At 44.9% G+C, this 14,812-nt stretch overlaps 1 protein-coding gene across 2 annotated transcripts; it reads right to left on the reverse strand.

The window, feature by feature from the left end:
- Positions 1-927: 927 nt before the first annotated feature.
- marveld2b (MARVEL domain containing 2b) lies at positions 928-11,753 on the reverse strand. Of its 2 annotated transcripts, none has more exons than XM_080047990.1 (7): positions 11,625-11,753; positions 9,456-10,658; positions 7,839-7,874; positions 7,553-7,734; positions 3,106-3,277; positions 2,944-2,994; positions 928-1,768 (listed from the first exon to the last, which is right to left on the reverse strand). In XM_080047990.1, exons 2-7 carry the CDS (start codon positions 10,650-10,652, stop codon positions 1,652-1,654), a joined length of 1,755 nt encoding a protein of 584 aa, XP_079904116.1. In that variant the 5' UTR covers positions 10,653-10,658; positions 11,625-11,753; the 3' UTR covers positions 928-1,651. The 2 variants fall into 2 exon arrangements, with proteins under 2 accessions (XP_079904116.1, XP_079904117.1); XM_080047991.1 differs by lacking the exon at positions 11,625-11,753 and adding an exon at positions 11,496-11,605.
- Positions 11,754-14,812: the final 3,059 nt, after the last annotated feature.

Consider the following 14,812-nt stretch of genomic DNA (forward strand, 5'->3'; position numbering starts at 1 on the left):
ATGAGCATTTTCTACTCTCTGGTTTATTCAGTATGTCCCACAAGACACCTCTTCAGTCTTAGGAGAGCCTCTATCCCTGCATTCCAAATCACATACTTTTTCTTTTTACCTTACTACAAACTAAATCATGCTGATTTCCATACTGCAAAATGTAATTGGATGTATTAGGGCATCCTGGTATTTTTGAGCTACTGCATTTGGAGTGCATGTTTTGGGACATCCTAAATATTTTTCTGGCATACTAAATAGAATGGAAGTATGGGGATTGGAACGCACCCATAGTTGTATTTATGATTAATTTAATGAACAATACATTGCCACAACATTTGAAATGGTAGAGAAATTCAATTTGAATCACATTCTTGGAATAAATAAGAAAAAATATATTTGCTGTAATAATTTCCCTGAGGAAGCAGAATGGTGTAACGTTGGTTATCCAGGTCTACCATAAACATCATTTATCAGACTAAAGTGTGACCTTCGGTGTTCAAACACATATAGTAGAACAAGGATACACAGGGATTTATCATACATAATTATATAACTTTCCTTTGTGGTTTGAATGTTTTTCTGGAAGTCTTACTCTTGTTGGTTCATTCATTATCACTGACTCATACTGACTGGCATCTGTTAGAGACTGAAACAGTCCCCGTGTTTCAATCCCCATACTTCCCTACGATTTAGTATGCCAGAAAAAGATTTAGGATGTCCCAATACATGCACATCAATTCTGGTATGCTGAAAATATATAAACGCCCCACTAACAATAGCATTTTGGAGTATTGGTCTTTATTCTTGACATTTCGACAATGAAAAAAAAACTTCCTTATCTGATTTTTTCTCTCTCCTGTGGCCCTAAAACTCTTCTGTACTTTAGTATGTAGTGAAGTAAAAAGAAAAAGTATGTGATTTGGAACGCAGGGAGTGAATGACAGAAGGAACAGGAGCTGCATGGCTTAAGTAAAGAAAAGACAAAAGACAAGTGTACAAAAAGGTGCTTTCATTGGTGTAGAGGGACAAACCAAATATGATTTAAAAAAAACAATTATATACACGTATGAAACATATCAATGTACAAATGTCAGTTTAAAAAAAATGAGCAAGTAAAACCTATTCAAAAAAAACATTCACATTGTGCCTTACAGACAGAAGGAGTCCAGTCCAAGCAATAACATACATAACAGTAAGCATTAACCCTCACAGTGTGCAGAGATAGTATCCTATCTGATCCAAACTAACTGACAGTAAAGCCACTCCCCTTTCTACTACAGTGCCATGGCTCATAATCATACAGCTACATTGACACCAGCTTCCCCATTTGATTTGATTGATCTACTCAGACAGAGGGCTGTGTACCTGCTGTACACACTGTATAACATATGGACATCTTATCATGCCATGTATTAATGTTATGGCCTATCCATTCCAGCTGTCTGCATACTGTCCGTGTTTTCAGACAAAGATTTTTCTGCCTGTCATTATGACATTTCTAAAAAGAAAGGATGGCTTTAGGTAATGGCATAGTATGGGTTTACCGATGATAAGGGTACTTTTGGGCTGGTTGTCCCTACTCCTCTGTTCTGTGGGCCACAGTCAGATGGACACACAGCATAATGTCAGCTGAGTGAAAGGCATTGTTCAACCACAGCGTTTAGTTGCTATTGTTCCAGTTATTGACAGTGTTGTACTCGTGAATCTTCTGTTTGATATGAGAGAGCTTGTTCTTCAGGTAGTCACACCTCTCCCTTTTCTCCAAATACGTCGGGTCCTGGCAAGACAAAACATTCACAGATATAAATTAGCCCTGTTAGTTCAAATCCCCCATACTTTCTGCTATTAAGTATGGTTGAAAAAAAATTATTGTGGCCAGATTTAATATGCATAAAAAATACCCGGATGTCTACTACAGATATTTTTAGTGTTGAAATCAGCATGCTATTTGGGTTTTTCTGACCCACTATCCAGTGTATAGAGCCTCCATATGAAAACAACCGGGGATGAGGCTGATATATAAGCAAGAGGCAAAATCAAGGCACAATGTCATGATGAAATCAATAATTAAAAGTATGTCCTAATTGTATGTTAACTAGATTCTTTTTGTGATCAGCTGTAGTATGCAGAATAGAAAAAAGGAAGAGTGTGCGATTTGGAACACAGCCTAAATCTTTTTCTTTGTGATAGAATCCTAATATCACAGGGACTAGTCAGTCAGCGAATATCAAAGACTTTCACTGCTGGGTTACTGTATGGGGAGTATAGTAACACACAACTATTAGTATGTGTTGGCTGATGGGGGAACTCACACTTTATTAGAGAAAGCCACACAGGAAGGTCATAGCTGTGTCCCGTGTCAAAACGTAGGACAAGCTGTTTGTATGTGAAAGGTCAGAGATCAATGTACTAGAGGAGATGATAACAGGACTGGATCTTTTTCCTTCATCCATTCCTTTTCTGCCACTAACCAGCAGCAAGCAGAATGGATGGTAGATGGAGACAGACAGACAGACAGACAGACAGACAGACAGACAGACAGACAGACAGACAGACAGACAGACAGACAGACAGACACACACGGATATATGAAATTCTGACTGAGAATAGAACTCTGATGATGCCAACAGAGTCAAGTCTTTGGGTTGTTTTGTCATTTTGGTTTCTACTAGAAACTCTTCCATCATGTCTCAGTGCTATTTCCTAAAAAGGTGGAGAAAAAGAGTGAGTGTTTTTTTCTCATACTTTGAGAGATGTAGTCACACTGGGGACCCATAATAATAATGTTGAGAAAACATGAAAATGTGCATTTTGCATAATAGGTGACCTTTAAGGGTTAAAAAGGGACAGCATCGTCTCCCTTACCCTAAGGCCTCAGCCAGAGAATGGATAAAGGGGGACACAGCCAGCCCCTCAGTGAGAGGCAGTGTACATGTTATAATGTATACTCACAGCTTTCTTCCTCTGATATTCCATTAAGATGCTATTGATCCGCTCCTCCTCCTGAAAAACAAATCAACTGGATGAAGTTATTGGGTGGGGGTGGGGTGGGTGTGTGTGTGTGTGTGTTGTTTGTTAGTGTGTGTGTGTGTGGTGGTGGAATAAGGATCTTACCATTTGGCTGGAAGGCCGAGAGGGCAGATTGTTCATGATCTGGTCCATCTCTTCAAACTTGCTTGCCATGGCCTGGACCTCTGCATGGATCTCCTTGTACTCTGCGTACTGGTCGTTGAACACAGCCTTGTACTGGTCCCTCTGCTCCTCAGAGCGGATGCTGGGGTACTTGCTGTGGACACAGGACAGGAGAGCAGCTTCATTCACACTGCAGCAGACATACACTTACACTGGCTACATACAGGTTTTTCAGAGTTCCCTTAAAAACAGGATTGGTTCACAATTTGCATAGTCTGGCGGAAGGGGTTTCGCCAGCGTCTATGAGCGCTGGCTTGAGCAGCGGACTTTATAACCAGCTAGATTAAGAGCCGCCGTTCCTTTTCTTTGGTGATTTACAGGACAACGGGCCGCCGTTGATAATGTTACCAGAGATAACACCTTGACTAGTTAATTCCCGTTAAGTTATCCCGTGAGCTCCTCGGGGGCTAAAGTGTATGGTGTCTTGTGAAAGCAACACACTATGTATATTCCTTTTGTCTTTAATAGTTTTTGTGTGGCGTTTGCGGGTGGGATTAAGCCATTTCTCTGACAGCCTCTGGACGTGAAGACGTTCCATCAAAATATTTCCCCCCGGCAATATTTTGCACACACCGCTGCTGCTTCCCGGGCTCAGCCCCGCCCTAGATGATTGTGATTGGTTTAAACTAAGAAATAAAAACAGGCCAGCCCAGTTTCCCCCCGAATAGACGGCTCTAAACAGCTTGCTTCCAGACCATACTACTTGCTGTAGTTTGGTCTGGCTTTGCGAGACTACAATTTGCATGATGTATTTACCTTTTTCTTTGTATAAACCGGGGCTAGTAGGCACACTTTTTATTCTAGTGAGAATTGCTCATCACCTAAACATCTTTCAATAGTCATTCCTACATTAAATTGAAGCTTAAGGTGTTGGCTTAAAATGTGAACCCCTCACTTTTTCTAACTTGTAATAAAGAAGAAATTTACTATCAAAGACACTCTAACACATTGTGACAACCAACCCCATCAAGGGGTTGGTTGTCACACACTATGGGGTTGTTTCAAAATGCTATCTTAATGGGAAAAATCTTAAAAATTAGGCAAGAAAGCAGAACTGAATTTTTCTAAAGTTTAATTTCATTGTCAAGTTGAAAAATAGGCCTACATAACTTTATTCATCTTTTTTTTTCAACCATACTTAAAAAAAACTTTATGCCTCTTAACACAAAATGAGGATTATTAAGACCAACCTACTGTATGTAATAACCATAGATAGTAAATAATATGGATGTAGCATCCGGGCTGACCTCAGTTATTCACACGGCATCCAATAATCCTGGTTTGTGCGCGCCACCATTTTGTGAGGGGGAGGGAGATAGCTGACGTATACCTCCGAGGCATGCTCCGAGGCAAAGTGAGGGACAACGAGCGGAGAGCTGTCACTCAAGAGGTCGCGCCAAAACATTTTAACCTCCAAAAGAATAAAAACTAGCATGGGCCAAAAAAAATCACCCCCCTCAGTGTTGTCATGGAGATATGACCTATACATACAGACTAAAATTGTTTCGTGGCCCAGGCTGTAAATAGGTTTAATAATGCTGTGAAAACGGCATGTTTAACATTGGAGTCAATGAGAGATGGCTGTCTTCTGCTCCCAGCCCCCAGTGGCACTTCCTGGTTACTACAGTTGTGGTCACTTCCTTATTGGATGCTGGTAAAATTTGCTGGGGTTGGGGCTTGGTAATAACATAAAGAACAAAACAAATAGGTCAAACAATAATAGCCAACTCAACTAGGCTACACACATTCACTATCTGAGTTACAGTGATGGCAAATGTAGGGTCTGCTCACTCTAACTAAGCAGAGCTTGTGTGCCCACTGGTTGCACATACAACACTTCTCCCTTACCTCCCCTGAACGGCTGCTTGAGAACGTTTCCATACAAATGATGAAGATTACTCCTCCTGTCTCTTTCTCTTCTGTTTCCTCTTCCCCAGCTGGGTTGGAGTGCACTGGGGTGCAGTAGCCTTGGCAACTGTTTGGCATGCACTGGGTCGTTTTGATTTTGTTGCCCTTTTTCTCTTTTGCATGCTAGCTGCCTTTTCCTGCTCTATTCTCTCCTTCTCTGGGGTGTCAGTGAGGATACAGCTTGACTCGACGTCATTGAAAATGAGGGTCACCCCTCAATTGGTCTCTCGAGGATAAATAAAAGTTAAATGAAAATGAAATGAAATATTTTCTTTTGTTATTGGGTTCCTTTCCTGGCTGCACCCTTTGGATAACGTAACAACCAACCCCCCAAAAAATGTGACGACCAACCCCAACTGGAATTTCTTGCTAGCATCAAGGCCAACAACCATCTGACAACTAATTAGTGTCATGACTCACGGCTAGGCAGTCTATTCTCCTTCCCCCCTCTATATGTTTTCCCTTGTCTGCCTCCCCTTGTTGTGTTCTATGTGTCTACCTCCCTGTTGGCATGTGGATCGTTGGGCTAATCTGGGCAGGCTGTTTCCAGGTGTGGATCGTTGGGCTAATCTGGGCAGGCTGTTTCCAGGTGTGGATCGTTGGGCTAATCAGGGCTCCCTATTTAAACCTGTGGACTCCAGTCATTCAGCGCCAGAGTCTACTACGTACCAGAGCGGTAACTTCCCGTGACCTGAGATTAGGTTTGTTGTTTTCTTTCTGCCTCAGTTGGAGTTCGAACTAACTCTACTTCTCTTTCCTTCCGTGCCAGTTGTCTTCGCTGTTCGCCTTTTCTGCCCGCCGGCCGGCGGGTTCCCGGATGTCCACTTGCCTCAGCTTGCCACGCCTATCTGTCGTCCTGTGCCCAGCCAGCCACAAATAAACATTGTTCTTTACCGACTACCTGGAGTCTGCTCTGCTTTTGGGTCCGACCTGTGTGCTATCATAACAATTAGCTTGCTAACAACAATCTAAACTATAGCTTACCCTTCACACTTTTTTAGGGTAACAAGTGTTTTTTATAAACCCGGTCTTCAAACAAAAGTCACAATAGTTGCTTGCTTTTATCATTGTGCAGGTTCATACAATGTCTTTCCAATGTGAGGTATGGGGGGCCAAAATCCACAGTTGTCATTCCATGCAACAACTTTGCTCAGAATCCCCTCTAAACCTAACCAGACAATTCAAATGAGTATCTCTCTAAAGGCCAGGACACACCAGTCCGACTTGTTTCTACTTGTTCCGACTACGCAAAAAATGGGGTCGGCCGTTTCAGGAAGCTCCAGGCTTCCCGTCGCGGCCAGAGAACACACCAAACTGACTGCTGACTTTCCGTACGCTCTGTTGCTTGCGCGGGACGTAATGTCTCCATAACAGCAAGCGGCGCTAATCTGTATTGTGGCCCGAAAAAATACGAAAGCCGGAAATGATGGGACAGCTCTCTAGAGCATAAACATAGATAGAAATACGTATTTATATTTATGGACCATAAGAGCACAATTTTTAGCAGAGAGTGTCGAGCATGGTGTCGAGCAGTCAACAAGGGTTGATGCATGTGAGTACTCTCAAAACGAAACGAACAAACACATTAAAACGATGGCTAGCTGTTGTTAGCTGTTTGTGCTACCCGCCTCACTTCCGGGCTTCACTGATTCGCTAGCCCTCCACCAATCAAATTGCTCCAAATGAAAGACGGTCGCCCGCCGATTGAACATGTTCAATCGGCGCCGACAGGCTCAAAACAAGCCCGACGACCTCTACGTCGGCCGACGTCACGGCACACACCAAACAGATTCGTCTCCCGACCCCCTATCGACTCAACGACGGCGATTTTCGGGCTGGTGTGTCCTGGCCTTAAGGGAAATGTTTATACTGTTCAGAATCCCAATTTGCGTTTCCCCAGACAGCGTTTTCCTGCCTAGCTGATGTGGAGGGATAGCAGAACAAAGGGTACTAACAGGGCAGTATTAGGCTGTGTTAGGAACATCCTACTCATACTCAGTTTGACGTCAATTCGAGTATGTGACGGTTGTGTATGCGAGTTTCGGTAGGCGAGCAATGCCCGGATGAGTACTACCTTCCGGGAAGATTTTGTGTATGGATCGACAAGTTACTTTTCCTACTCAACCACCCCACAATGCATTGCGTCCTTTCAAACGGCATCGAAGTTTTTTTTTATTCTTAATTGCTTCTGTATACTTCAGTGTAAACAGTCCGACGAACCTCGCATACACAATGGGTTGTTAAGTAGACAGTATATACATGTTGAGTATGCAGGAGGGATAAAGAGGGTAAGACTTGGGCGCTCCCCTGGTGTAGTGAGTAGAGAGAGCATCTCAAACCGGCTTAATCCCTGTCACAGAAGACCCGGGATCCACTCCAGACCGGGCCGTTCATTGCATGTCACCACCACCCTCCCCCCCACCACCAGCCACCCCAAAAAAAAGATAAAAAAAATACTTACGCCACATAGTCGGCTATGAGCACCTGTCTGGGGATGTGCCCAGCCGGTATGTGTCCTCGGAGGATCTCAGGCTCCAGCATCATGGGGCCAGCAGAGCCTCTGGAGCTGTTTGGAGCGTCCATGATGTCTGGCTGCAGGGTGGGGAGGGGAGTCTGCTCGGAGGCCCGCGACGAGGGAGCCAGCTGAAGGACACACACACACACACACACACACAGTCAGGTGATCACTTCAGGTTTTACACAGCATACAAGTTAATGTCAATGCTGGAACATTGCAATGCACTTACTATGGACAGAGGCACGGATGATCCAAGAGTTTTCATCTAGGTTGGGATGGGCAGAAGAGACGGGGAGGGATTCATTATTAGTGTTATCAAAAAACAATGGGCAAGTGATATGATGCATGGGATTGAACCTTTCTTTGTCGGGGGTTTGTTTATGGGGTCTCTTTACCATGTGCAGCTGGATGGCTGGATGTTTGTAGAGGTTTAAGACATTCTTCAGTTCCATATTGGCTAACGGTGTTGAGAATCTGCCAGATATTTGACAGGCCCTGCGTTCCAAATCACATACTCTTTCTTTTTACTACACTATATACTAAAGTAGAGAAGAGTTTTAGGGCCACAGGAGAGAAAAAAATCAGATAAGGAAGGTTTTTTTCATTATGTCGAGAAATGTCAAGAATAAAAACAATTACTCCAAAATGCTATTGGAGTTAGCGGGGCATTTATGTATTTTCAGCATACTACAATTGACGTGCATGTATTGGAACATCCTAAATCTTTTTTTGGCATATTAAATAGTATGGAAGTATGGGATTGGAACGCAGGGAACGTGTCAGCTGGATGTGTTTGTCTCATTCTGACATGAGGAAGGGGCCCCAGGCCAATGTGTTTTTCTTCTGGTGATTCTGCCACAACACTTATTGAAGGATCTTTTAGGTAAATGCATTCAGTAGAGCAATGCCGGGGGGATTGCATGACCAAAGTGTAGCTTGCCAAAGGATCTGTTTACAACTAGTGGCACAACAATGCTCTTATTTTCAACTTGAACGTCAAAATGTGTCCACGGCAAAACTAATGTTTGAATCCAGAGTTTAACAGAAAAGTTCTATACAGAGTTCTGAGGTCACATGTGTAGCTAAGCAGCTGATGTGTACATGTGTGTTCCCGCCATGAAAGCACGTTCAGGTCTCATTTTTAATTCCATGCACATAGGCTACTATAGAAAGAGTGAACCATCAACACAATATTCAACAATGTTAACGCATATTGGAGTTTTCCTGATATGATGCAGCCCTCGTTTTAAGTGACCGGATAAGAGCGAAATATCAGTTTTTCCTGAGGAAAATGAACATTTTACTCCAAAAAGTTAAAGTGTTTTCAAGTGGAGTCTCTGCTTGTGTCCGTGTGAGTCTCTGTGTTTGTGTGTGTGCATGTGTGAGTGTGTGTGTGTGTGTGCGTGCACATGCGCGTTGTGTGTGTTTATGTACGCGTGTGTGTGCATGCGTGGGGTGCGTGCATTTGTTCGTGTGTATGCGTGTTTGTTCGTGTGTATGCGTGTTTGTTTGTTTGTTTGTGTGTTTGCGTGTTTGTTTGTTTGTGTTTGTGTGTGTGTGTGTGTGCGTGCGGGCGTGCGTGCGCGTCTGTGTGTTTGAGTGTGTGCACATGTATCTGTGTGTGTGTGTATGCTTGTTTGTTCGTGTGTATGCGTGTTTGTTTGTTTGTTTGTTCGTGTGTATGCATGTTTGTTTGTTTGTTTGTGTGTATGCGTGTTTGTTTGTTTGTTTGCGTGTTTGTGTGTTTGTTTGTTTGTGTTTGTGTGTGTGCGTGTGTGTGTGTGCGTGCGTGCGCGCCTGTGTGTGTTTGAGTGTGTGCACATGTATTTGTGTGTGTGTGTCTGACCTCCTGTTCCAGCCCCTCCTTCCTCATCCTGGCTGCTTCATGCCTCCACAGCTTGAGACAGACTGCAGCACTGATGAAGTACAGCACCATGGTGATGAAGAGGAAGATCATGGCAGCCGTCTGCCCGGCCTCCGTGCGGCAGAAGGCTCCGTTCACCCCAGCGTTGAAGACGGGCATGTTGCACAGCCCGCCCCGCGTGGTGTCCCTCACATACACTATCCCCGCCGACAGGTAGAGCACGCCCAGGACCAGGTTGATGGCACACTCTGTGAGGGGCCACCATGCAGAGTCTAGAAGGATGGCTCTGTAGTACAGGGACATCCCCAGAACCACCATAATGACTGTCACTATCCAGGTCAGCCCAGCCACCACCAAGACAAAGGGTGTCTTGGGCCCCGTGTAGTAACCACCACCACCACCATAAACCCCAGCCCCTCCGCCCAGCCCCCCAAACAGCTGTGGCTGGGAGTATCCGTACATGTTGAACCACTCGTTGTCCTTGTGCACGTAGGCGCAGACGCAGGCGAACACGGCGGCCCCCAGCAGCAGCTCCACACAGCCCAGGATCCTCAGCAGGCCGGCCCAGGACTTCATGTAGGCGTAGCGCTGGTGGTACTCCTCCACACGCTCGATGTACGTCTGGGCAGCGGAGAGGTTGGTGGGCACGGCCGAGACAGAGTCCAGGGCTTCGGCTCCCAGCAGCAGGCCGTCTCTCTCCTTCTGAGAGGTGTAGCTGCCTCCAGAGCCTCCGTACGGGTCCAGGTAGGAGGAGCCCCCGCGCAGGGAGGGGGAGGGAGGGGGGGAGTGGGGCGGGGAACAGGGGACCCCCTCTGTGGTGGTGGGCTGGCCGGACGAACCTTTGCTGCCACGGTTAGCACTGTTGCCGCGGAAGAAGTTCTTGACAGAGTCAGGGATAAAGCGGTGGACCGGCTTGATGTCCATGGCGTCGGTGTCCCCGTCCATGGGCTCCTCGTCACTGGGAGGGTAGTACGACCCAGGGCCCACTGCACGCTCCTCGGGTAGAGGGGGAGGGGGCAGGGTGTCATAGCTGGAGGAAGGCACCGTTCCATGGAAGGGCTCGGGGGGCACAGGGAAGTCCATGTCCGGCCGTAAGGAGCCCACAGGGACCTGGTCGTAGATTGGGATGCCCCGCACCCGGTCGAACCTGCTACCATTACCAAACCCTCCTGTAGACATCAGGACCTGGGCGCAAGAGAATATACAGTCATCAACACATGGAAAATGAACACCTAAATATACATTTTGGACCTTGGTTGTATGACAGAAGACAAAAGCAAAATAGACAAAAATGACCAGTGCTTGCCTGCAGTGTTTCTAGCCTGGTCCAACCAGACCATCGTACTTCATCTAGTTTGTACAGAAGACTATTGACTACTGAAGTGAAATGAATATTGAGTGGAAATAGCTAGGCGGGCGGTGCCATGCCAGGCTATGTGTTTCACCTTAAGTGACAAAAAAAAGTGTTTTCATATCAGTTAGTGGGGAATATTTAACGGTGTCTAGTACTTTGAACGCATTTCTACAAATAAATCCGATCACAGCTCTACGAAGAGTTTTCACATTTCAATAACGGAGTGAATCACTGGAGTTTTGTTTTGACAGTTATTCCTTCTTTACATGGGTACAGGGGCTTGAACATAGATATTAAAAGGTCATATTTTGGATGTAGCCTATTTAACATCTTATAGGCCTAGTAAAAATAAAATTTAAATATTATAAAGTAGGCCTAATAAGAAAAAATATGCTCCAAAAAGTGCTAAAATAATGGAAGCTTTTAATCTTCTAACTATGAATCAATCTTATTGGGGAAAATCACTGTTTGGTTCAACGGACGGATCATCATCAGTCCCGTTGTTTTATACTGAGGGGTCACAGTCACAACCATAGACTTTATAATGTCTATGGTCACAACCCCCAAAAGGAAATTGTGAAATCTGAGCCGATTTATAGCTGATGTTGAGCGGTAAACAACATGTCCAAACATTTAGTGCAGCTGTAAACGCCTGATCAAATATTCACCTGCGTTAAGCCTTCTACCGGAGACACACCTGTAGATTCTATTGACAAACAGCGGAGCTTTCTCTTCCGTAAAAGTCTACGTTCTTGTCAACTAATTCGTTTTTTAGCAATATGTGGACGCGGACTTACCTGCTGATAGTTCTCCGTCCAGTTTTCACAGTGAGACGGCTAACTGTCAGTGTGTCCGCCCTGCTTGGCTCTTGTTCCCTCTCAGACTGATCTCAGGTCAGGCATCGCCATTAACTCCAGCGTTATGTAGTGTTTATCAGCGACAAACAAAACTGAACTGAGGAAACGGAACCCCCGCCGCGGTGAAACTCACCTGTCCTGTCTGACCTGCCCCACGCACGGTGCGTTCACTGACGCATGCGCTGTCTGTCGGGTAACATTAGATTTGACAAATACCTCTTCGTGCTGTCCCTCGCTCTTGTTCTTGTTCTTCTTCTCCTATCTACTTTTGTATTTATTTGTATTTATGTATTTACTGGTTTGTTTATTATTCTTAATATTTTTTTATTAATATTTTTTTAAATTTCTCCTCCCACACACAACAACTAGGCTAAATGTTCATCTGATCATTACGTTTAATCAGACTGTTTGAGTAGCCTGTGTAGGCTACAGATATTTTTTATGATTATTTCTTTATGAATGTCAGGGATAATGCCTGTGCATGAAAACGAAAACACATAGCCTCCTTGGGGAGTCATGCGCTCGATATTTTGAACTCTTAAGGTGCGAACACACCAAACGCGTTGGGTGCGGTGGCGGCGTTGAAAAATCCTATTTTTGCATAGGGAACCATTGGTTTAGGCGCGATGATGCGTTGGCTGCGGTAAAGCGGCGCTTTGGGAGCGGTAGCCGCGCTACCAAAGCGTCACCGCACCACCGCGAGAGTTCAAAAAATTGAACTTTTAACGCTCCAACGCGTGACGTTTAGCCGCGTTGGCCAATCAGCAGTGAGCTTGACCCGACGTCACGGACATCGGCACGGTGGGAGCATGGGTGGGAGGACAACACAGAGGCTGAGAAACACCGAGTAGGAAATGCGGCTGGCTGGTGATATGAAGCCGCTCGGGGTTGGGTTAGAAGACGTGGAGAAAGTGAGCCAGGAGAATGGGCTTCCTGGTTAATTCAGTGAATATAGCGGCTGTGCTTTAGCCGATAAACCAAGTTAGCACAGGTCGGATAGCGTTAGTTAACTCACCCGGTTGTGTGCGGCCACCACCTCCATAATGAACCCAAACATAACGGCTAAGTCCGGGGAACTGTTTTAAGGCTATTTGTTCCGTTCAGTTGCTGTTTATTTGTCTTTTGGCACAATTGTTGGCCGTGTTAGCCTTAAAACAGCATTGCAGATTCACGCCACTCGGAAATGAACACAAACAGCAAGGCAGCACCATACCAAACACATTTACAGCAGCATTGTGCACAGGGCAGTAGAAAATAAAGGCAAGTAGCCTACATTACCCTACCTGGCTGTGATGGGACCGTGGCTGGCGTAGATATAGGCATAAACACTGGTGCTTCGCTGTACTCGTTGTGAAAGTTCCCCGGACTTAACCGTTATGTTTGGGTTCATTATATGGAGGTGGTGGCCGCACACAACCGGGTGAGTTAACTAACGCTATCCGACTGGTGCTAACTTGGTTTATCGGCTAAAGCACAGCCGCACATATTCACTGAATTAACCAGGAAGCCCATTCTCCTGGCTCCCTTTCCCCACGTCTTCTAACCCAACCCCGAGCGGCTTCATATCACCAGCCAGCCGCATTTACTCGGTGTTTCTCAGCCTCTGTGTTGTCCTCCCACCCATGCTCCCACCGTGCCGATGTCCGTGACGTCGGGTCAAGCTCACCGCTGATTGGCCAACGCGGCTAAACGTCACGCGTTGGAGCGTTAAAAGTTAAATTTTTTGAACTTGCGCGGTGGTGCGATGGTGCGGTGACGCTTTGGTAACGCGGGTACTGCGCCCAAAGCGCCGCTTTACTGCAGCCAACGCATCATCGCGCCTAAACCAATGGTTCCCTATGCAAAAATAGGATTTTTCAACGCCGCCACCGCACCCAACGCGTTTGGTGTGTTCGCACCTTTAGCAACAGCGTCACCATGTGGCCAGGTTTTACATCTCACACTCGACTCCCTCACATACCTCTATTAGGCTAGACACTTGGGAATGAATGGTCCATGTTAAAGGTGAAGTAAGCGATTTTAATAAATCACTCTTTATTCATACAGTGATCACTTATATAGTGTGCGCGTTTCATAAAGCCGATCTCTCAGTCACCCGCTCTGCTTGTAATCAGCAAATAAACTTTCCAGGGATCCCACTACTGATAACCAATCAGAAGAGAGAACGCTACAAACCGGCACCCGTCTCACTGCCGGTACACGTGCAGAGCGACAGATGGGTGAATGTGTATGCGCCTACACTGGCGGAGCAGGTAAAAATCTTTCCCAATGTCTGTTTTTGGTTTTTATCATGTTTTATCGCACTTACGGATCTGAGATGATGCTAGATAACTAGCTGCTTGAAGACTGCAGTGCATTAATGTGGTGACGTAGTAGGGACGAGCGAGGGGACTGCTAACTGCAGTCACTGACAGGAAGTTAGCTAAAAGAACCATTCCGCTTACTGAACCTTTAAGCATATTTCGGAAATGATTTGGTGAATCCTATTTGTATGTACTGCCTTGCTCTTTGACCTTGTTTACTTAAAACAAGTCATTTAAACTTTTCTTTTTAACTCAATTTCCTTTTACAAGACACATGTCTTAGCCTATTAACAGCAACTCACTTATTGTTATTAGTTAGTTCACACAATGAAGGCATATATGAATACATACTGACTGATCCCAATCAAACCAAAGAAACCAACATTATAATTTGTTGTCTTAATGCTGTTAAATAACTATTGACATTAAGTCAACACTAGGTAAAGCCTTAGCTGTAGTTAACTAATGCTATATTAAGCATTAACTAAGTACCAGTTAGTTAATGCTTAATTAATGCATCAACTAAGCCGTTATTAGCTGTAAGTTAATGTTTATTAAGCTTTAACTATAGGCATTAAGGAACCGTTAATTAATGTACCCCTATTGTAACATGTTACTTTTATGGGATATGCATTTTACTGACTTGTCATACAATCAATCAAATATAGGCTGTTTATGTGAGACACTAGTCCTCTGTCCACTGTGAATACCCCATGGCTTGCATTCTATTTGTGTGACACCACTGTGTGTGAATGCAATGTATCAGTTACAGAGGTGAAGGCATCAATTCGATTTAATTCAGTTCATTTAAGAAGGGGACAGTGC

The sequence above is a fragment of the Ammodytes marinus genome, assembly GCF_949987685.1.
Source record: "Ammodytes marinus genome assembly, chromosome: 2".
Lineage (NCBI taxonomy): Eukaryota > Metazoa > Chordata > Actinopteri > Uranoscopiformes > Ammodytidae > Ammodytes > Ammodytes marinus.